The 22,124-nt window shown below is 41.4% G+C and overlaps 1 protein-coding gene across 4 annotated transcripts; it reads left to right on the top strand.

Annotated features, from left to right (window-relative positions):
- The first annotated feature begins 485 nt into the window (after positions 1-485).
- On the top strand, positions 486-21,025 carry LOC116035629 (coiled-coil domain-containing protein 9B). Of its 4 annotated transcripts, XM_031278821.2 has the most exons (14): positions 514-540; positions 6,618-6,725; positions 6,901-7,005; positions 7,187-7,342; positions 9,211-9,360; positions 11,968-12,030; positions 14,006-14,184; positions 15,762-15,811; positions 15,951-15,986; positions 16,279-16,375; positions 17,231-17,264; positions 17,362-17,950; positions 18,031-18,113; positions 18,447-21,025. In XM_031278821.2, exons 1-14 carry the CDS (start codon positions 514-516, stop codon positions 18,471-18,473), a joined length of 1,704 nt encoding a protein of 567 aa, XP_031134681.1. In that variant the 3' UTR covers positions 18,474-21,025. The 4 variants fall into 4 exon arrangements, with proteins under 4 accessions (XP_031134678.1, XP_031134681.1, XP_031134679.1 ...); XM_031278818.2 differs by lacking the exon at positions 18,447-21,025 and having other exon boundaries at positions 486-540; positions 18,031-18,415; XM_031278819.2 differs by lacking the exons at positions 514-540; positions 18,447-21,025 and adding an exon at positions 3,661-3,919 and having other exon boundaries at positions 18,031-18,415.
- The last annotated feature ends 1,099 nt before the right edge of the window (positions 21,026-22,124 follow it).

Raw genomic sequence — 22,124 nt, 5'->3', positions numbered from 1 at the left:
AGCAGGGGCCCGGTGGTGAGGACAGCTCACAGGTTGTTGATAAGTGTAGTGAAGAAAAGTATATTATTATATTACTGTATAAAAAGATATATACAGTCATTGGAAAAACTGCAAAACTATTTTCAGATTATATAAAACAGTGACGTTATTTTACATTCCAAATGCAAAGTAGTCATATTATTATCATATTATATCATATATATGATATAATATTATATTTGGTCATTTTTGTTCATTCATTCCATTTATTTTTTTTACTCATTTTTACTCATTTGTTCAATTGCAAATTCTTTTTATTGCATTATTGTTTCATTTATTCCAATTAATCTCCAGTAGATTTGAATTTAAAGAATAAAGGTGGGATATTTATTTTTTTACGACCTCAGCCGCCATGATTAGATGGTCCTCTCAGGACTCTCCTTTAATGGTTGCAGGTTGCAGGCTCCAGTTAATTTGGCTCCATCTACTGGACCGGATGTGAAACTGCAGTCTGCTGCTTCTACTGTTAGCTTGATGACGGTGAACATAGCTGATGTGGAGGTCAGGACAGTTTTACTTTGATGTCTCACTTATCTATCAAGAGAAAAAAAGTAACTCTTTCAACAATATATGATTTTGACTTACTGTGGGCACTACAAACATGCTAATATCAAAGTTGCTGTGTCTTCCCTGCGTTATTAAGCTGCAGTGTAATTGTCCTCAAAGCTAAATTGTGCGAAACTGTAAACAGTAGCTAAGTGCAATCATTAACATCAATAATGCTAGGTGTGACTGTAAGTGTGAATGAGTGTCTGTTCGTATGTTTTAACCCCCGATATAGACTGGCAAGTGGCAGCCTGCTTGTATGGAAAGGTAAACAGTGGTGTTATGGTAAAGGCAAACAACTTCAATATTTTACTACATATCATGAATGGTACTCCCAAAAGGTGTTATTTTAGATAGATTGTTACTGGGCTATACGTCTTGGGGGAATGTCTGTTAACAACTCATTGCCATCATCGTGAAGTGGTTATTGAAAGAGCATGCACTGTGGATGATTCTGTCATTTTTATAGCTAGAACAGTAAGTTTTCCAATTTATATCATGTTTCTATTGTGGAAAATGTCGTTTCACTAGGTTTTTACGTGGGTTAGGCCACTGCACATCCAAATGAGTGCCCTTAAAGGACAATTCCGGCGTAAAATGAACCTAGGGGTTAATAACTTATGTGTACCTAGTCGAACGTTCTCTGGGACATGTTTTCATGCTAATCGAATGTGTCTCTAGCTTTTAACAAGCTACCGCAAAACCGGTGATTAGCTGCTAATGCTAGCTTTCGGGGCAGAGGGTAAATCACTATTTTCTACCACTAACAAGGCTCAAATAACGGACGCTGTGTTTGAGCTATTGGTTGCACGGCATTCGTGGTTCGACTGCTCATGACTGTTTTCCAAGATGGCGGCCGAATGTAAACACCAACGCTACTGTCTTTATAATCTATCTTTGTAATAAACTGTCTGTACACTTACAAAGTTGTCAATGCTTCGGTTTGCATGTAGGGACCCTCGTTATGCTACTGTTTAAGTGTGGTGCTATTTTGAGCCTTGTTAGTGGTAGAAAATAGTGATTTACCCCATGCCCCGAAAGCTAGCGTTAGCAGTTAACCACCGGTTTTGCGGTAGATTGTTAAAAGCTAGAGACGCATTCGATTAGCATGAAAACATGTCCCAGAGAACGTTCGACTAGGTACACATATGTTATTAAAGGTTCATTTTACGCCGGAATTGTCCTTTAATGACCCATAGCCCGTCAGTCTCCATAGGATAACATGGGAAAACTCGACCCCATACCTAGTGGGCCCAAATATATTTTCATCTTTCTAAAACTGCTATTCCATGTCTCACCTGCATACATTATTGTATAAACACAGATATTTGTGCATTTACTTAAAATACATGGAGTTACAGCCAGGACTGGATGGCAGAAACAGCTGTTTCAACCCTCCCGACATAGACATATGCCATTATAACCTGTTTTGCTTTCCATGTAAACAAGCATGCAATATGAAAGTGTGGGATTGTGGAGAACAGTAAATGGTCTACTGAATAAGCATGTAGTCAAACCTTTAAATGAAAAACACTCATTAATAATCGAAAAAAATGTAACCGCTAATGAAGTTTACTTTCGACCATCAAAACTGGTTTATCGCCTGTAACTCTGTGATAAAAGGAAATAACAGGAAGATATTTGACTTATAGAAGGAGGTTAACATGCTCTATGTTTTGAGCTAAGGAAGTCTGTCTATCATCATTTCACTCGGAGAAAACTGGAATGTTTCATTCATCCCGCATTTCAATTGTCCCGGCTCTCCCCTACTTAGTTCACCATTCAGAGCAATCATTTCCAGGTATTATAGTAGGGGCCAAGACAACATTAAACACAACCTTTTTTTTTAAAGGCATTTCTTACATTAATTCTAAAATAGCTAAAATTCTTGCAGGCTAGAATATTGTGTAAAGAGCTTTTGCTCATTAGCAGGATTGATCCATGTAGAATGTAAACTATTTGGACTTTGCTAAAAATGTAGCTCCGACTGGTAACTTTCAAAGATGTGTTTGTTTCCATAATGCAGAGCACTGACTCGGAGTCTCAAGTGACTGACTTCACTGCTGCTCATTCTCTCCTTGTGGCATTTGTCTGCCAGTCTGCCTGTTTGCTGCATGTCATTAGCTCTCAGACTTGGCAAAGGCAGCATGCCATGTATGAAGAATTGTAGGAAATTTGGCAGAATCTCAGCCACACACACACACACACACACACACACACACACACACACACACACACACACACACACACACACACCTCCAGTCTTTCGGAAGCTTCTTTAGTACTCTAAACATGTAGTCTGGAGCTCGTTGGAGACGCAGCTGTTGAAACCACAGTGGGAACAAACAACACACGCATCTCATCTGTGATGTCTCGATTTATATAGTGTAGCCATGTTAAGATGTGAATGAGGGCCTCATCAGAATGGGAAGAAGCTGTTCCTTCTTTTTTATTGAATTTTTAACAAGTAGTCTCACAATACAGTAATATGTGGGATGTATGCGGTACAGTCAATATGTTATATCCCCTCCACCATCTATCCCCTATCAGTATCCCCACTGGCCAAAAAAAAGGAGAGTATGTCAAATATGTGACAAATGTTAAAAAAGTATTGGCGGTTCTTAATAAACCCAGTCTGGTCAGGTGATATGACAGCAGGAAAGGCATCCTTTAGCCAGCTGGCCAGTATCTTAGCCAGTCGTTCCACAGTGAGATTCTCCTGTAGGAGGCGCAATCCAGGGGATCTTTTCCATTTTTAATCAACAAGGAGATAAAGGCTTCATTTAGCATTCGTGGCAGAGCTCCAGTCAAAAGAGACTCTGAAAAAACTGAAACTAAGTGAGGGGAGAGTTATGATTTGTTTTTTTATATATATGTATATGTATGAGTTATAGATTTACTGTGGCTACCAAACATATGTTGACATACACAGAAAAAGAAAATAGTGTTAGTTAGGCAATAGTGCTAATGTACTTTATAATTCACAGAGTGTGTGTATGTGGGGAGGGTGACGGTATTTAACTAGCATGCTTTGAGCAGTGGATAAGTGAGGAGGGGAAATAGCAAGTGCTTTAGAGAGGGAGTGAGAGAGCATATGTGCAGGAGGGTGGGAGGTTTGGAGAGAGAGAGCGATAGGGGGGGAGAGGACAAGCGGATGGGTGCTGTGAAATCCGTCAACAGGGGAGCTCTGCATTTGTTAGACGTCTTGGCTGCTTGCCCAACTTGGCTCATTGTAATCGAGGCATGATCGTCGACTCCAGGCAGCCCTCTCTGCTGCCTCGGCTGCCTTGCGCCTGGACCCAGCCCAGCTCTCACCGCTGACATGGAAAGACCTGTGAGTGCCTTCTCTCTCCTTTCCCTCTCCCTTCTCAACCCACACTCTCCAGCTCTCTCTCTCTCTGGTGTTAGGTTCCCCCTCTTCCTCTTCTGCTCTGTCGCAGATTTAGCTGTGGCTACATGCAGCGTTTTAGTTACATCTCTGGCTCTTTCTCTCCCCTGTTGTAGCTCCTGTAGGTGGCAGGAACGCTGGGTGGGGAGGAAGCCTTGGCAGCTTTCTCTCTGCAGGGCCCCAGCACCCCTCCCTTTCGCCTGCCTGTCCAGGCATGGGTGCTGTCCGCTGGCAGACCCACAACGTGTGTTTTGTGGTGGTGTGTGTATGGGTGCACGTTAGTCTTGCTGCTGCACAATCACAGAACTGGCCGGCCGAACCCAGAGGGGTACCGTCCCCACACAGTGTCCCCCGCTTTGGTTTGTGCAGGCCGGTGTTCACTTCAGTCTCCGCCATTGGCCTCGCTGAGATTCAGATTCGGCTCTCCCTTGCGCCTATTCTTGGTGGTATGTCCTCATGGTCTGTTTTGTTTGGATACCCTGACAACTAGAAGCGGTGAGGTGACCACTTTCAAGCTGGCTACTTCTCTGAGTGAGTCCCAACTTTTCTAATGCTCACTGTGTCTTTGCAGGTTTGACAATGCACAACTGCATTCATGATGTGTAGTTTTTGTTATTTTACTAAGTCTGTGCTGACACCTTACGTTTAGTGACAACATCTCAATGGCAGCTATTCTTTGCAGGCGTAACAGTGGCGGCGATGGAAAAAGCACTAAAGAATGTCTTGCAGTCCCCATGTGATGGTCTTTATGCGCTCACTAGCCGTGAGTCATCATTCTGTGCTTGTAATATCACATAGAAGCAGCCTTGACTCTATTGTCGTCACTGGGGCAACAGTGGAGAATGACTGACCCACTTTTGCACATCTTCTTTCTGTCTCTGTCAAGAAGGTCTGACCCCTCCGAATAATGCATACAGAGTGTGGAAAATGGAATACTTCAAAATTAATCATGTGTTTTCACAGTTATAACAAGCAGCAGTGGCAACTTTTCTATTGTTACTCCTCAGCTGTGAACAGTCAGTGATGCCAGCATTAATTCAAAGTGGGAAACTTGTTTTAGCAGATTGAGTCAAGAGTTTATTTTCTTACAATGAGTGTTGTTCATTTAATATTATCAGAGAGCTGTTGTTTGTGTGCTGAATAAAACTTTGTGACAATATGAAGAGAAATGCATCCACCAGGAGGGAGACGGAGGGATGAAAACGGCAACAAACTCATAACTCTGATCTTATCTTTTCAAGGTTTTTGGCACATATATATCACTTTCTGTCAATCCCAGAGAATTATTACTAAAACTTACATTTTGGTTTCTTCAAGCTTCAACCACAAGCTGAGTGAAGTGAACCGATTGCTTGAAAATAGAATTTTAGCCTGGAGCATGTTTCTTTGAAACAATATGTTGCCTTTTATATGAGGTAGGAGCTGCCTTGTGACCATTCCTCGTGCTGGCATTTTATGTACTGGTGTACCAGTTTAAAGGAATAGTTCTACATTTTGGGAAAAATTGTTATTCACTTCGTTGCCGAGAGTTAGATGAGAAGATTGATACCACTCTCATGTCTGTATGTTGAATATGAAGCTACAGCCAGCAGCAGGTTAGCTTATCTCAGCACAAAGACTGGAGACAGGGAGTAACAGCTAACCTAGCTCCATCCAAAGGCAACACAATCCACCTACTAGCACCTTTTAAGATCACAAATCTCAATCTTTTTTATTTAATTCTTACAAAAAACTCATTGTAAAAATGACAAGTTGTCTGCTGCTGCCTGTCAACTCTACAGTGACGACAAGGCTTCAGAAAGTTACATATGTATGCTAAACCACATGCTGCAGGAGGAGTTCCTTATTCAGTCTTCTGAGAAAGGAACCACACATCCCCCACTCACACATGCAGAAAGACTACGCAGACCAGATTGGGGAGGGAACATTAAAGGGAACATTAATGTTGTTGCAGGCTAAAGGAAATGAGATCTCTGTGTTGGACATGGTTGATGCCTCCCCATTATCATTCTGTAATATTATCCTAATCTTGCCTCTTCTGAATATCTGTGCACATTTACTCAACTCAGCAGCTCTCTTGCACATGTTAAAGAGAGATTTTCATGAAATGAAGTGCTAACAAGCACCTAGTTGCTGTTCCATGAGACATATAGATTTTCAGTATGGGGCCTCTTATCGTGTGAGGAGGCATGTCCTGCTGACCGCACTGGGATGTTTAGTATGCTCCGCATATGCATTCTCCCTGTGTAACCAAGCTTTGTAATGAATGCTCCATCTGTGGTGGGTGTGAGGGTGTGTTAGTGTTGTGTGTTATCACATTGAAAACCCTCAGAAAGCTGGCATGGCATGCAACATGTGGTCAGATTTGTAATCATTGTTTTATTATTCTCATCAGACTTTAGAGGCAAATGTCTTGCACAGCTGCTTGTGTTTAGGCAATATTTAACATTTGAGAACATTGGCTTCTTTTATTTAAAAAAAAACCATTTTGTAGAAAAAAGTAAATTTTTCTCAAAGTAAGGTAAAACGAAAAGTTGTTTTTTTTCCACACCTGTACCCTAGACTCAAATATCATAGTAGACCTAATTTTGAAATGTGAGTGTATCTTTTAATTGTATTAAGGGTTTGATGTGTCTCTTCCCAGACCCCCAGTGACATGATGCCCAAGAGGGATAATGAAAGGGACCTGGAGCTGGACAAGAAGATTGAGGCTCTCCGCAGGAAGAATGAAGCACTAATGAAGAGGTACAAGGTAAGGACAAGTGCTCGCAGGCACAGAGGCTTCTGTGGAGTCCAACATTTCTCTGGTTGTCATCATCGTCATCAGGTGTAGATATGCAAGTCTGCGGCATGTGTGTTTTCTGTGAAAGCCTGATGCACTTTCAGGCTTCCTGATTAGTCTGTTCTTATCATTGAGTTGCATTTAGGAGGTGGAGGAGGACAGGAAAAGGGCAGAAGAGGAAGGAATGGCGCTGCAGAGCCGCAAGGGCAAAGCTGAGGATCTTACCATCACAATCTGCAAGTCTACCAGTGTGAGTTTCTCAATATGAAGTGACAGACTTAAGAACTGTAAAAATACTTGACAAACTAATGCCTCAAAGCTGCAACACATTGTTGCTGACAGCACATTTTAGTTACAATTCTTTCTGAGGAAAAGATGCTACAAACTATATGAATATTTCATAACATGTTTGTGTCTTTGGGTGGGAACAGGACAGTCGCGTAGTGGTGACGAAGCCATTCAGCGGTGGTTCACCAGCTGGGAAAGGACAGCAGGATTCCGGGCCTGATATGGGGGGAGAAGGCCCTCCGCAGGGTGCTGGCAAAGGCCACAGGAAGCAGCTAATGGTCACCATGGCTGGCAAAAAGGTAAATACACTGCAGAGCCAATTTCCAAATATAGGAGACCCCAAAACCCCTGTAGTTTTACTGCAATAAATGAAAGAATAACAAAAAAGCAATTCCTTATTTAAATCAGTAAGTACTGTGACGACGGCTGGGGTCGTCACATTACACCAAGCTGAAAGCGATGTAATAAGCATTCAACCAACAGGTAGAGAACAAGTACGATAGCCGGAGCACTTAGAAAGATGGATATGCAGTGTAGACTTTACGATGCATATGCAAAAGTGTGCCCTCCTAGCTAAGATGGGACAGGCAACAGACACAATTTGAGGCTACTGAATTGAAAATATTATGGTTATTATATAATATGATTTATTAACAAGACCTTCATATATATTAGAACCATGGTTGAAGCTTTGATGGCACTATGAGAAAATGTTCAGCTCACAACAAACAGTTTGCTGTCAGAGCTTTTATAGTTGAGATTACTATATGTATATCTGCTACTCAGCAGGTGCCTTACATCATTTTCCAGAAGGTTTACTTAATATTTTTATGGTTTTTAATTAACAGTGCACTCTTCGGTGTTTGAATTGGGCTAATAATCAAAGCATGTTAAGATTTCTGTCTAACTGAATACCCTTACTTAGGTAACATCTACACTACTACGTTTTGAATTAAAAATTAATATCTTTTGCTGCGTTTACGCCTCGCGCCTACAATACTCTGGCGTTTCCGACTAAAACGGAGACATTTGGAAACACTGCTGCTTTAGTTAGAAAACTCCGGGGTTGCTTTGTAGCGTGAACAAGCACAAACAAAGACCTTTGGAAACGACGATGCACGTCAGTCAGATTAGGTAGGTTTACATACCTTTGAGTAACAGTTCCACCTTGTCGACGGTCCAAGCTAATAAGTCCTTGGTCTTACTTTTCGCCATTGTTGTTCTTTCTCCAAAGTATTTTCTGTATTTTCAACTTATACATCCATGATTTTCAACTGCAGAGTAACCTCAGACAATCTGCTTCCTGTTTACACCGGTACGCACGTGCCCAGTGTATGCAAGTGGTCATGTGATATGTATTCTAAGACGCTTTAATATGGATGGAAAATAGTTCTGTTAATGGAGATAATATTCCTGTGTGGACAGATATCGTTTTTGTCTCAAAAATGCTGCTTAAAATTGAAAACATAATAGTGAAGAGTAGATGTAGCCTTAGTCAGTACCACAACTGATTACTCATGGTGTAGTTAACAAAATAGGCTAAATATGCCTGTTTCCTGCTCAACCAAGCTGTGAAAGTAGTCCATGAGACTTAAGAGACTACAGTCAGGCTAGAAGCTTTGTGAGCCACAACAGTGCTTTGAGCTAAAAACGTCGGCAAGCTAACATGCTCACAATATAAATGCTAGAATACTGCTGTTTATCAAGTAATAATTACCATGTTAAACATCTTAGTTTAGTGTGTTAGCATGCTAACATTAGCTAATAAACAGTAAACACAATACCTCATTTAATGGCAATGCATCCAGTAGTTGTTGAGATATTTCATTCTGGGGGACTGAAGTGTGGTGGGCTGACCGGCAGACTGACATAGCTATACAAAGAGACACGCCACTAGCATGGCTAAAAATGTAATACTGTTCAATCAGAGAGCTGCTGGATTAAAGTTTAGGTTTGTGCTAGCGCTATCAAAACCCTCTGTCTATGAATGTGTCTGTACAGAGGCAGGGGTAAATGTTTTTTGCACATGAATGATTGTTATTTATTGCATATTAGTAATGTAAACCCTCAAATGAATCATTCTTGTGCACATTTTGGACATGATAAGGACCGGCACATGCACATTGCTACAGTTATGATACCCTAATATGAATAACTGTCTCTCCAGGGTAAGAGGGTGGTGAGTGAGAGGCCAGAGAAGAGGCCAGGCCCTGCAGACATCAAGAGCCCTACAGATGACAGACAGGCGAGGCGTGTGGAGTCAGTGGGGAGGGGCAAGCAGCCACTTCACATGACCAAGAGAGACACAGCACCACAGGTCAGAATCAGACACTCTGAACACTCCAGTGATCCTCGCTTCAGCATTTACAACCCGGCATGCATCCTCCAGTCGGTTTCCACTCTCTCATCCCCCTTTGTTCATTCTCTCGTGCTGCACCGACATGTTTTACATAGATGTCAGACATGTCGGCTGGCCACACCCCTCCAGTGATGGAGCACAATGGTTTGTGGACAGGAGGTGAACTGGGGCTGTGACTGACTGTGGTGGGATTAAAGGAGGGGGGCTACTATAGAGCTGTTGGTTAAATAGATGCACTGTAGAACTACATCTTTAACCTTCAAAAGGCCTGAATGACTGCTTCTACTTTTTTGTGTAATCCCACTCAGATCTGATGGTTATTTATCTTCCTTTCTCCCGCTAAGCAGCTTTTGTTGTATTTTTAGCAAAAGAAAAATCACTCAACCTCTGGGTGTAGATGCCTTCAGGCGTATGGAACAGGCTGTGAGGTTCACAGTGTCCCTCTAGGGCCATTAGAAATAGATTGATGCTTTAATAGTTCTTGTCCTAACAAAAGGCCTTGTTACCGGTAGTATGAGATCGGAGATGGCATGTTTAACATCAAATAGCTTCCCCATACTGTAGGTCTCCTGTTGTGGTCATGTCTGTTGTGGTCATGTTTAATGCGGATAGGCAGAGACACATGTGCACATGCACCATCGGCAAGACTGTGAAATGCCACACTGTCATTGACCTAAAGCCCCCTGGGTATGTAGAAACTCTGGAACAGCTGCTCTGACACACACACACACACACACACACACACACACACACACACACACAAGCTGCTCAATCACTGAGTTAATGCACAGCACAGACAGCTGATCCTCACCACTGTAAACACAGACACAGTCTGGTTGCGGGAGGGGTCTAACGACACAACGCCAGTGGAGGCTCTTGCTAAATATGTATGTATACATCTGCCTCTGATTGGCTGATACACTAAGCGTTCACTGGCCCATCTGAGTTAATGTGCACTAAATCTATGGGCTGAACACGCTGTTCTCTTTGCCTTTATTTCTGGCCTGCGTGGTCTGTCCGACTTTATTTATCACATGGACTGAATCAGCACTTGAACAGTAGCCAGCGCTCCAGTGCACCAGTCATCTGTGAATCCCAGAGACCTGGTTTCCATGTGGTCACTGTTTACAAAACCAGTATTATTTACTGTGGTTAATGAGAGCTGCAGGGAAAACACTGCAAAAGGGTGTTGATGGGAGGAAAAAAATGTCATGGCTCTATCTGCAAGTGTTTAGAAATGATAGATATTTGTATGGAAAAGATCCATGATGAGCTACACATTTACATATGGTTTTGTCCTGCATCTGAAATAGTTTTCGGATGTGTGGGACACCCTGGAAATAAATAATGACTCTGTGAGACGGGCGTGATTATTTGGCAGTGTCCCAAGCAGATTGTAATGCCTGGAAGTACCCAATGACTAGACTGTCAGTTTACAGTCATGAGAGGGAGAGACAGGAGAAAGGAAAAGTAAAGGGAGAGGGTGAGAAAAAAAGGGGCGGGGGGAAAGAAGGGGAGAGACTTCTGGCAGCCCACCGTGTGTTTCCACCCTCCATTTATCCTCTCTGGAACCTTAAGTGGTCTGCTCTCCTCTGGCATGATTGTTTCCCCATTCCCACCATCCTGAAAGGACCGATTAGATCTAATTAACATTCGACTGCCTTCTCACTCTGAAAAGGTTCATTATGCTGCCAAAGAGACAGGCCTGGCGAGGTGCCAGGAAAGGGTCAGAGAGGGAGAGGAAGAAGGAGTGAGAGGAGAAAGAAAAAAAGAAACAAGATAGTCAGGGGTCTTTTGTGTTTGTGTGTAAGCCAGGCTACATTCGGGTGTGGGTAGAAGAATGTGCACGAGTGTGCATATGGGTGTTGTTGTCTGTAGATGCACCAGAGCACTCTGTCCAGCCTTTATTGCCATTTCCCCATACAAGTGTTGCTGATAATGGCAACATGACTTATCCACTGTGTTCACCGGAACACATCTTTGGAGTCAGAAATACACTTGAATCAAAATTCACACAATTCTCTACCCGAATCAGAATCAGAATCAGAATCAGAAAGGGCTTTATTGCCAAGTATGTTGCACATACGAGGAATTTGTCATGGTGTTGTTGGAGCATGTCACACATTCAAATATAAGAAGGATAAAAAGAATATAAACAATATAAGTATAAACATATACACACAGTATGTATTAATAACGATAAAATAAATTTAAATAAACTACCTGCAATAAGATGAGTTTAATTTTCCAAACCAATGAAATGCGACCAGCTGCAAACTCTGCACTCTTCTCTGATGACCTCATTGCAGAGTGGACATTTAATACTGAGCCACAAGGACCAAATTACGCTGTAGCGCCATTAGTCCACTTAGGGGCAGTGTAGGCCTCTTAGTAATCCTTCTCAATAGATGTGTCTGTGCTCTCGCTTGATGTGCTTTCCCTGTTTATGGTGGCAATAATGTGACTCTTTACAACCATGTTTAATTGGCTGGCAACAGTTTGCTGTGTCACGCTTATTGTTGCTATGCTCATCTTCCTTTTTTTGTTGTCTCTCCTCTGTGACAGGATGAGGTTAAACAAGGGCAGAAGCACGCTGAGGAGCATCACAGGCTTTCAGAGCAATGCCAGGTACCGTAATGCCTCGGTTGACATAAACACACACTATATATTAACATGCATATTGTCACTATCTCTAATATGTTCAGGTTGTATCTCCAGCTCCCAGTGATCACCTGATTTACTGAGATGAAAACAAATGTAAAATAACAAGGTTTCCATATGACATCAACAATGTGTGAGCACACACAAACACAGAGAAATGCAATATGCACCTCTATCCTCCTCATCACAAACACACATGCAGACAGGCACAGCACGTTACCATGCACGTATCCCCCTCTTCTCTAGCGCTAGAGTGTCCCCATGTGCCTCCTGCTGGCTTGCATGTTAACGTTGCTGGAGTAGCTCAGAGCTGTCTCACAGATCAGGCGTGCGACAAACAGGCTAACTAGGGAGGGCGGGCGGGCTTCAAAGGCTTGCCGATTACGCTACATGACAAGTGATGCTGTTCATGCCTCTCTGCCTCTCTGTACCTTGCCTGCTTTGCAGCCCGAGCCAAGTGAGTGCTCAAGGAAATACCATGCTGAGTTGTTTTTTTAGGTGTTGTGTAAGGGGTTAAAGTCAGACAGCCCTTGGCTTTGTTAGATGCTTTGTTTAACAAATGTACTGGAAACCTTGCATTTTCAGGCCTAAACCAGTGCCGCTTTGGAGGATGAGAGAAGGCAGTTCAGCAGTTGAGAATAAGAGCATGATCATTTGTATTGACCATGTACCAAGCTATCTAAATCCCTGCTCTCTCTCAGCCCTGGCCAGACTCACTTTGTAACGTCTTGCCTTGGCTCCTGACAACCTCCCCTGCGAGGCCTCGCAGAGGCAAGAAATTAAAAAGTGCTAATTAGCAGGGCGGCTGGGGTGTCAGCAGGAGATTGCCTGTTGGAACATGCGAGAAGCACCCTCCCTTGTGGCCCCTGACGTCCTCCAGGGGTCAGAGGAGAGGAAGGGGTGGGGGGATGGAAAACAGAGGGATGAGCACAGATGCCATGTTCTCCAACAACTGTACACAGGAAGGCAACATGTTTACTTGGCTGTGATTAGTCCACACCTGAGGGGAAAACATCACCCATCATGGTTACTGGCACTGTGCTATTTCTCTCTCTCTGTCATAATATACACGTTGTTTTCCATTTTACTCACACAATTGTATATGTTCTCTAAACAGCATCATCTCCCTCCTGCTGTATAAAAAAACCAAAAACCTCCCACTGATGAGCACTTTCTCTCAGAGATCACTTGTCTTTAACATGGTTTCCCTCGGAGCATAGCAGTGTTTGTAGTCCAGGTCCGCTCCAGGGCTTTGTAAGAGCACACGGCCTCTGTCCCCTTTGATGTGTTAAAGAGCCTGCATCAGATCTCTCTTTAGTATTAGCAAGCAATCCTTTCTGCTCTCATCGCAGTAATCAATAAACAGGTTAAAAGGGGAATGGAGGAAGGGGACCTAATTGCATTTACTTTACACTGCACCTTTCCTGGAATATTGTCTCCAAAGATTGGATTGTGTTGCCTTGCAGTCATCACGGTAGACAAACAAGAAGCTTTTTGTACTCAAATGGAAGCTGACTGGAGCCAACACAAATAGTCCATCATTAATCTTTACAGTGATGCAGTGTTTGGCATTCACAGTAAAGTAAGATGCTTGAAAATACTAGACATTTTGTTGTTTGTTCCTTTTGAACCCTACTGATGTGTATATTGCTCTGTTGCTGTTTCGTTATTTGTTTAGACATGAGAAGCTGTTCTTGTTTATGACCACCCATGCTTAATGTGAGGCTATTGTTGAGCTTCACTGCTGATTATTGTGTAGAGTGATGCTTCAGATGTATTATTACGTGGCACTCAGGTGGTGGTACGGGTGTTTAATTTAATCATGTTTGAATGCCAGTTCTTCATCACTGATGAGTGGACAGTAACATTATATACATGTACATTAAGAGGGCTACTTGTTTTCATGCATTAAAATACCATAAACTGTTTTGTGTCTGCTCAGGAGCCTGAAAGCCTGCAGGGCAGCACAGACCTCAACATCCCCACGTCAAAAGAGGAGCAGGAGGAGTATGTGCGGTGGAAGAAAGAGCGCGAGCAGATCGACAGGGAAAGAGTGGCACGCCACAAAAACGCCAAGGGTCAGTGGAGGCGGGCGTGGGACGTGGACAAAACTGAGAACATGTAAGACTTCTTAGCACTCAGCCTTCCCATGGCACTTCGTTTTCTTGCAGCTGGGTGATATTTCGTTGGCTCCCTCTTTCTTTGATATTGGAGAATTCAATTCCAGGAAATGTTGACCAAACCTTTGAATCTTCTGCACCATTGCACAGCTTCACATTCACACTCATCTTCCCAATGGCCACTTGGTGGTTAAAGGAGAGTAGAGTGTTATTTGACCAGTTAGGAATTGGAAATCTACTTCTCTAACCACTAGTCTTCAGTTCCCTTAGTTATACAGTACACTTTGTTATAAAATAAGATATAAGAAAATAAGTCTTCATTCTTTTACTTTAACCTTCTAATTTAAATAAAAAAATATATAAATGCATATATAAATGCAGCACTTTTTTCCAACTTTCTTTAACCTTACATCATGTAATTTAATAATGTTGGCATAGTGCTAATAATCCCCCTTCAGGTTTTTTTTTTCTTCTATCAATGCCACTATACTGGAAACTGCTAGCATGGCTCTGTCCAAAGGTAAACAATATGCCTACCAGCATCTGTAAAGATCACAAGTTGTATATATATTATACATTCAGATTTTGACAATTTGTGGTTTTATTTTTATGTTGTTTCTAGGCCACAAATGTACATGTTTTAACACGTGAGATAGCATTAGAGGTGCTGCTAGATTAATGTTTTTTTCTTTTCTTGTTACCGTCGTACAGAGGCAGGCTAGCTAATTGCCCTGCTTCCAACCTTTATGCTAAACTAGACTGTAATAATATAGTACCTTCCTTTTGAATGTGGTCTGCTAATTAACCAGATATTAGCTAATCCCCATGCCTAGCTAGCAGTTATTTTAATAATCAAAAATGTGCTTCTCTCTTCTTTTACTTCTGAAGTTAGTGAAAAGCTCCATTCACTTCCAGTGCAGATGTAAATAACAAAAAACTAACCTTGAACAACATCCTCTTTCTTTCTAGTTAGATGATTCAGTGGAAGAATCCATTCAATGAGGTGCTTGGACTACATGTCCTCCGTTAGCATAACTTATTGTGTATTCTCACATTGTAAAGACTCAGCATCCCAAACTGACTGGAGGAAAGAACCCATTCATTTTAAGTGTTTGTTAGATTTCAAACTAACCAGGCTGCGGTACAAAGAGTTGCAGAGTAAATGAATGTGCTGTTTAAAGAAGCATCAAATGTAAAGAGACAAGGGAGGAGCAGCTAATTTTAGGTTGAGATAAGGGATGGAATTCCTTGCCTTATTTGGTGAGGCTTAAAGACCAAGGCCCTCGAGTAAGAATAGAAGAGGAAATGTGTTTTTGATTCAACAATGTAGATGGCTTCTTTGGATGTAAAATGCAATGGGTATGACTCATGGAGCAAAACCTCTCAGTGATTCTGCAGAATCTCAATTTACATAATACATGTACGATAATGATACTTGAATGTCAGAAGAGCCTGTTGATGGAGTGGAGATGGGCTGTTATGTCACCTAACCAAAAAGTGATGAACTATTTTGAGACATGACCAAGACACTGCCTACATTGGTTTTTGTTTCTGTCTTAACTGAACCTTCGCTTTTAGGTTTTCAGACAAATCCCTCCCTGAAAGAGACTGGGGTCCTTCCAGCAGAGGTGAGACATTCACACAGTCCAAAGTGAGAACATTAGGAATAAGACCGTTCACATCACAATATGATGACCACATGATGTGTTTCATTATCTTGGTTGTTTTTTCCTTGTTATTTAATCCATTTTTTTTTTTTTATCCCAGGTGGACGAAATGCTCGAAGAGGACAGTCCAGGGCAGGTGGGGTAGTCAGTCTGAAGTCTCAGTGAAACTGCATTTGGAGAGCATCTCGCAGCTATAAGTTTGATTTTTTGTTGTTATATTGAAACAGGATATGGGTGTGGGACTTAATTCACGTGGGGTTTATTGAACTGGGTAAACTGGTGGGATATCTGCTAGGAAGAAAAAGAAATGTAAGCCCACACAGCGAGGAAACAATTAAAGATGTACTGTCTCAACAGAAATGAGAAATGTTTTTTTATGTAATGTGTAATTTAACTGTGACTTAAACTTTCTGTATTTTCTGTCCTAGGTCACGAGAAGCGAGGAAAAGACAAGGGAGCCAAAAACGTGCTCGTGATGAGCAGTAAAGCAAAAGGCATAGATCGTCTGACTGGGAGAGCCAGGAGGTCAGTCACATCTAAAAAAAATAGTGCCACGCACACAGCAGCCTGATGTTAAAGTTGATTCAACTAATGATATGTCTCTCACCACAACCTGTTATGAGAAAACATACTATGACTAATGAAATATATGAAACGAATGTGGGAAGGCACTTTGTTGTTTTCTTGCACTGTGCCCTAATGTACAAATTCCCCTGGATGTCATGAGGCTTGATTTAGAAGTTGTGGCAGCTGACTTAATAACCCAGAAGGCCTCATTGGTGTCTCACTGCATTCATTTTTAGGTAGTGAGGAGGCTTCCAGGGTGTGTTGTTACACAAGCATTGCCCATAATCCCAAAAAGGCCATTTTAGTGTGAAAGTGTAATGTGCCAGATGATTTCCTCTCTAGTAATGGAAGTAGGTAAGGGTCAGATGTGTCCAGACGGATTCTTGTTATCAGGCTGACAATAGATTTCAGTGTAAAGAGAGGCCGCTACAACAGTTGAGACCAAAGCTAACTAGAGCTAACCTACCTACAGCTTTCTATCTCCACTTTTCTCTCCCTTTACTTTGTCTGACTTGACTATGCAACATTAAATTAATAGTTTGATATTTTTGGGAAATGCACTTATTCACTTTCTTGCCGAGAGTTAGATGAGAAGATTAAGACCACTCTCTGAGATGAGAGTGGTATCGATCTTCTCATTTAACTCTCGGCAAGAAAGCAAAATAAGCATATTTCCCAAACTGTCAAACTAAATCTTTAGCCTTTGTACAGAGTTTATTATAAGTTGCATATGGTAATGGAGAAATAAATAAAAACGCACTCTTTGTAAGTTGTTTCAGAGTGGCTTTTAATAAAAGTCCCTTTATTCTTTAGATGGCAGGCAAATGAAGACAGAGAGAACCTACAGGTGAGATATCGAACTTGTGTGTGTGTAAACGTGACATTGTTCACAAATGTTACTAAAGAGGAAAACAATGATTTGTTGTTCTAATCTCATCCTTTAGTCCTCTGACACGACATTAGAGGAATTCTTGGAGGAACTCGACGCCCTCACAGACACTGAGGTAGAAGATCAGAAAGAAGAGGGCTCGAAAATGAAGCTGTCGCCCAGTACATCTGAGGAGGTAAGTGGATCCACAGCTACCCTGAGAGAGGACGCCACCACTCAGGAGAAGGCAGAGGCCTCGCCCGCTTGGGGTTCGGAGAAGAAAGTACGCTTCTCAGAAGAACTCAACCTGGAGGCTCACACAAGGCAAACCACAGGCTCTCAGGACTCTGCCAGCTCAGAACCAATGAGTGCGAGCTCCTTTAAAGCTTCCTCACATAATAAACAACAACAAGAAGTGCAGGAGCCACAGCAGCCTCTTGAAAATGCCAAGCAGTGCGATGTTAGTCCTCAGGATCAGGGAGGTGGTCCATCTGCTCCTTCTGTTGCCCAGCAGCAGGCTTCTGAAACTGAATGTACTAAAAAAGACAGCACCCTCTCCACAGCTCCCAGCTCCCCCTCTGTTGAAAAAGCCTGTACCTCTCTGCCAGAGAGCTCTGTCAAGCCTGTAGAGCTTGCCAAGTGCAACATCAGCAACACAAACACAGGTATGCAATAGCTTCAACGGCTCTGACTTTTCTACGTCTGGATGGTATATAACTAAGCTAACGTTGGTTTTCTTTCAAAGAGGAACTAATAGACTCCGGCCTGTCTGTCCTGAGCCTGGAGTCAGGGGAAACACACCCAACACACTCCACCAGCAATGACAAGGTCAGTGTGCGAGACAGGAAGAGGGATGGGAGAATCAATAGCTGTGTAAATGGACTGATGGAGGGATGTGCAAATGGATGAGTTAAATGGATAAGGAGGAAGAGACAGGCACTAAATCTGCACTGCAGCCGTGTGATATCCAATTTCAGTACATTACATTCCCCACCTCTGAGGCCTGTTGAAGTGCAGCAGAAATAGTCTCATAAGAGAATGCCTTTATCTCATCTACCACTGAAACAGCTAATATATAACCACCTGCTTGAATCATTGAATTATGAAAAAGAATTCAGCTTTAACTAATACTTTTGTGTACATTTCTTTCTTTTTTTGCAGGAAAGAGAACATGGGAAGATTGTTTGACGTTTTCAGGATGTAAATACTGAAACCAAATCACAGTGACACAGAGCCTTGCCTCTTTGTATTTGCATTTTGCTTCAGGTAGCTCATTTGAGATACCCTGTTTGTGGCTTATACACAAAATAATGGTTTACTTTTTGCTGTGGCGTGTCCCACCTGTGGAAGTTTTCAAATTGTCAACAAATTTGATGAAGGAATGGTGAACGTCTTTCCTGCTCAAATATTTTTTACATCCAAGCACTTTATGAGTATAAAAGTATGCATACTGACACATTATTCAGCATGTTAGTACACTGCTTGAGTGCAATATCATTGAATGTTTACATTTGTATGAAAATGTCAAGGTACATATCAGGAGGCTAACTAATCACTTAGATAGCCCTTGAAAAAAAACTTCAGCCACTGTCAAATGATCTAGTGCCTGATTCTGCCTTAGAGGTATTTTCAATAAATGAAGTCTGTATTATATGATGATTCGGTAGTGAAAGAGCTACAGTAGAGTCTGAATTTCTACACTCTACACTTGAGTAGATATTGTTTATTAAAAGCTTCCATCAGTCAATGGCCTTTCACCAATTTAGAAATCAATACACTATTAAAGGGCACATTTGAGATTTTTGAGATTGTCTTATAGAGTGTGCACGGATGTTTTGACTTATTTTTGTATTTTTCCAACCCATGAGTTTAGCGTGGCCCTGGTTGTCTCGACAAAAAGATTATTGATTTTGGATTATTGCAGAAAATAAGCTCTGCAGCAAACAAAAGTTTATGATACTTTTTGTTCAGCAAGATAATCTTCACAAATGAACAAGAAATGTTACTAAGTTTATTATAGGAAATGTAGTATCCAGGGTTTTTGTAGCTTGTCCTGTACTAGGGACTAAAGTCAGGATATCTCAGCCTCTGCTACATAGATTCAGACTATTCTTTTTTAATCTGTATCTCGAAAGTCCCGCAACTTTATAAAATACAGATTTAAATTGCTGGAGTACCCCTTAAGCTAACAGTCAAGTAATAGCAAAATCCACATTACTGGCATAAAAAAATGTGCCAAATCTTGACAAGTAATCAGTAACACTGTAGAACTAAAATCTCAAACTTGCCCTTTAACACATTGTTACTCTTTTCCTTGAAATTGGCACAGTTTTACAGCTGAATCCCAATTATCTGGTCTTCCTCAGACTCTGTTTCTTCCTAATATTGAATTGTAAGTTATGTCTGTAATTTTATTAATTTAAACAGTGGACAGCAGAGACATTTAAGTCAACCTTTAGTGTATCAAAAACTGATTTGGGAACTAATTTCTGTAATAGTTTGCTCATGCTGTTTTTAAAGGCGTCCCAGAAGATAACAGTCTCCAACCTTTTGCTCTGTAGAAGCTTTTGGCCCCTGTGGGACCGACAGCCTTGAGAGTTTAGCCTTTAGTCCACAGTCAAAACACTGGGAATCAGCTGCATTTCCCTTTTTGGCATTGTTTTGTAATTTGTTCTCTTTTATAATCATGAAAGACAACTAATATTTTTGAAAAGCTGATGATTGTTGATTGTTGTGCCTTGCATATCGGCTTCTTCAAGTATTGAAGGTGTACCTTTATTTCATGGCTTGTACCTGAACATACAGTATTGTTAAATGTGCTGTACTAACAATTTAGCATCAGCATTGATTTTATTTATTTGCCTCTCCACTTGGACAACAGAATGTTAACTAGAATGATTTATACGTATCTGAACAATGTCTATGTGCATTATGGTAGCTGTTTTTGCTCTGTGACAAGTATGGATTTGTTTGTATTTATTGCCAGTTTATGACTTTATTTTTGGTATCAAGTGACAACTATAATAAGAAGCCTTACAAGACTCTACTCGAATAAGTTTTTGGCTTTCGTCAGTGCTACAATATAGTAAACAGTTATGTAACCGTAAGTAGAGAACATAGTGGACATGCTCTGAGCTTCGGGGCCCTGTCAGCTTCAACTGTGGTTACATAAAATACAAATAATCAGGAATCTAGGAGAAGCACACTGGGAATACCAACAAGCAAGTCACACAGTTTTGGGCAAATCTAACCATCAAGAAAGAAAGAGAAGGGGCCTTTTTATATTTTTATTATATATGGATTTTGAATGGGTGGAACATCTGTTTGAAAAACAGGTCATACAGATTACCTGTGAAATATTTAAAATTCCATGTGGGATTCAATTTAGTGAAATGAAATTTAGGACCTACAACCATAGAACAGTTGTGCATTTTGTCCTTGTTTAGCATTTAGTTATTAGATATCTGCATTGTCAACCTTGCTTAAATGTCAAATTAATGAGGGTTTTTTGCTTTTGCTGCACCTGGGTGTCCACTGCTGTCCTCCATTTTTTTCACATACACTCATAAAGGAAGGAATAATTGTGAGTGCCTGTGTTTGAGAGTGTGTGTGTGTGTGTGTCAAGGTGTGATCCATGCTAATTTAAATCTGTGTGCAACATAGTTTAATTTACTGTAGATCAGCTTGGAAGGAGGCATACAGGACATCAATAAAGTTTTTCTGTATTTCAAACTCTCAAATCATGACTGGCATCGTTTTTGTTGCACTGTCACCCTCTCCTACTCTCTCCCTCCCTTGCCTCTCACTCACTAATGCACCACAAATATGTATGCAATCCTATCTCTGGAGAGTTGTTACATCTTAAGAAAAGAACAAGGCCACTGTGGTGAGTGTCAGAGACAAAAGAGGTCAGATGTGACAGAAATGTAGAGCACTTTGCAGCATCAACAGTCCATAACGTTATATCTCGGTTCACTGAGCCTGCCTTCATGCTGGATTTGATTAATTTCAGATGCGCTCTCTGCAGGGCTGTTGCATTGGAAACACTCCCTCTCAGCCCTACAGGGGGGACCTCCCATAGGTGCTACTATTTTAATTATCTCCTCCCAAGGCTATCTCCATAGCAGCCTTCTGCCACTGAGGCTTTTGGGCTTGTGACCTACCGTGATTACAGCAGGCTCATTCTCCTTGAAAATGAACTGCAACGCTTTGTTTTCTATAGTTATTCTTTTTAACACAAGCCCGAAGGTTTTTGATTCCTGCAAATGATATCGTAAAAACACAGTTTCAACACTCCTGGTTCACTTTGGTGCTAACTAAGCTAACAGTTTGAAGGGTCTGATGCAATAGTACAGTACTACAGTGGGGGTGTTGATATTATGAAAATGAGTCCTGTAGGCTGTTAGAGGATTGAAGTGCAGTGTAGGATTATGTCAGCTTGCCTTTCTGACGAAAAAAAGCAGCTCAACTGTTGAACAAAGTAGCTTAAAAGCAAGGTGGTGCTGAGATCTGTCATTGTAGATCGCACAGAATCCTCGCTCACAGCAGCTTTCTCTCTACTGTCACTAAATCAGGCTACGATAATGCTCGAGGTTAATTCTAACTTTGACTGCAGATTGATTTGGTAGTTAGCATAAAGCAATAGTTCTAGATTTAGGGAAAAAACGCTCTCAAAACAAGTGTTATAAGATGATAAGATTGATACTATTCCTATACATGTCTGGCAAATTTGAAGCTACAGCCAGCGACCAGTTAGCTTAGCTTAGCATAAAGACTATAAACAGGAGGAAAAAGCTAGCCTGGCTCTGTCAAAAGGTGACAACATTCAACCATTAGCAC

This window comes from Sander lucioperca, chromosome 18 (genome assembly GCF_008315115.2).
Source record: "Sander lucioperca isolate FBNREF2018 chromosome 18, SLUC_FBN_1.2, whole genome shotgun sequence".
Taxonomy (NCBI): Eukaryota; Metazoa; Chordata; class Actinopteri; order Perciformes; family Percidae; genus Sander; species Sander lucioperca.
The sequence above is the reverse complement of the archived record's forward strand: the minus strand, read 5'-3'. Positions and strand labels throughout refer to the sequence as shown.

Bases quoted from the DNA above. Each gene is read 5' to 3' on its own strand.
- LOC116035629 (XM_031278818.2), top strand. From the start codon at position 514: ATGACGGTGAACATAGCTGATGTGGAG. The intron at 7,343-9,210 runs GTAAATACACTG...CTGTCTCTCCAG, and splicing joins TCACCATGGCTGGCAAAAAG to GGTAAGAGGGTGGTGAGTGA. The intron at 17,951-18,030 runs GTATGCAATAGC...TTTCTTTCAAAG, and splicing joins CATCAGCAACACAAACACAG to AGGAACTAATAGACTCCGGC.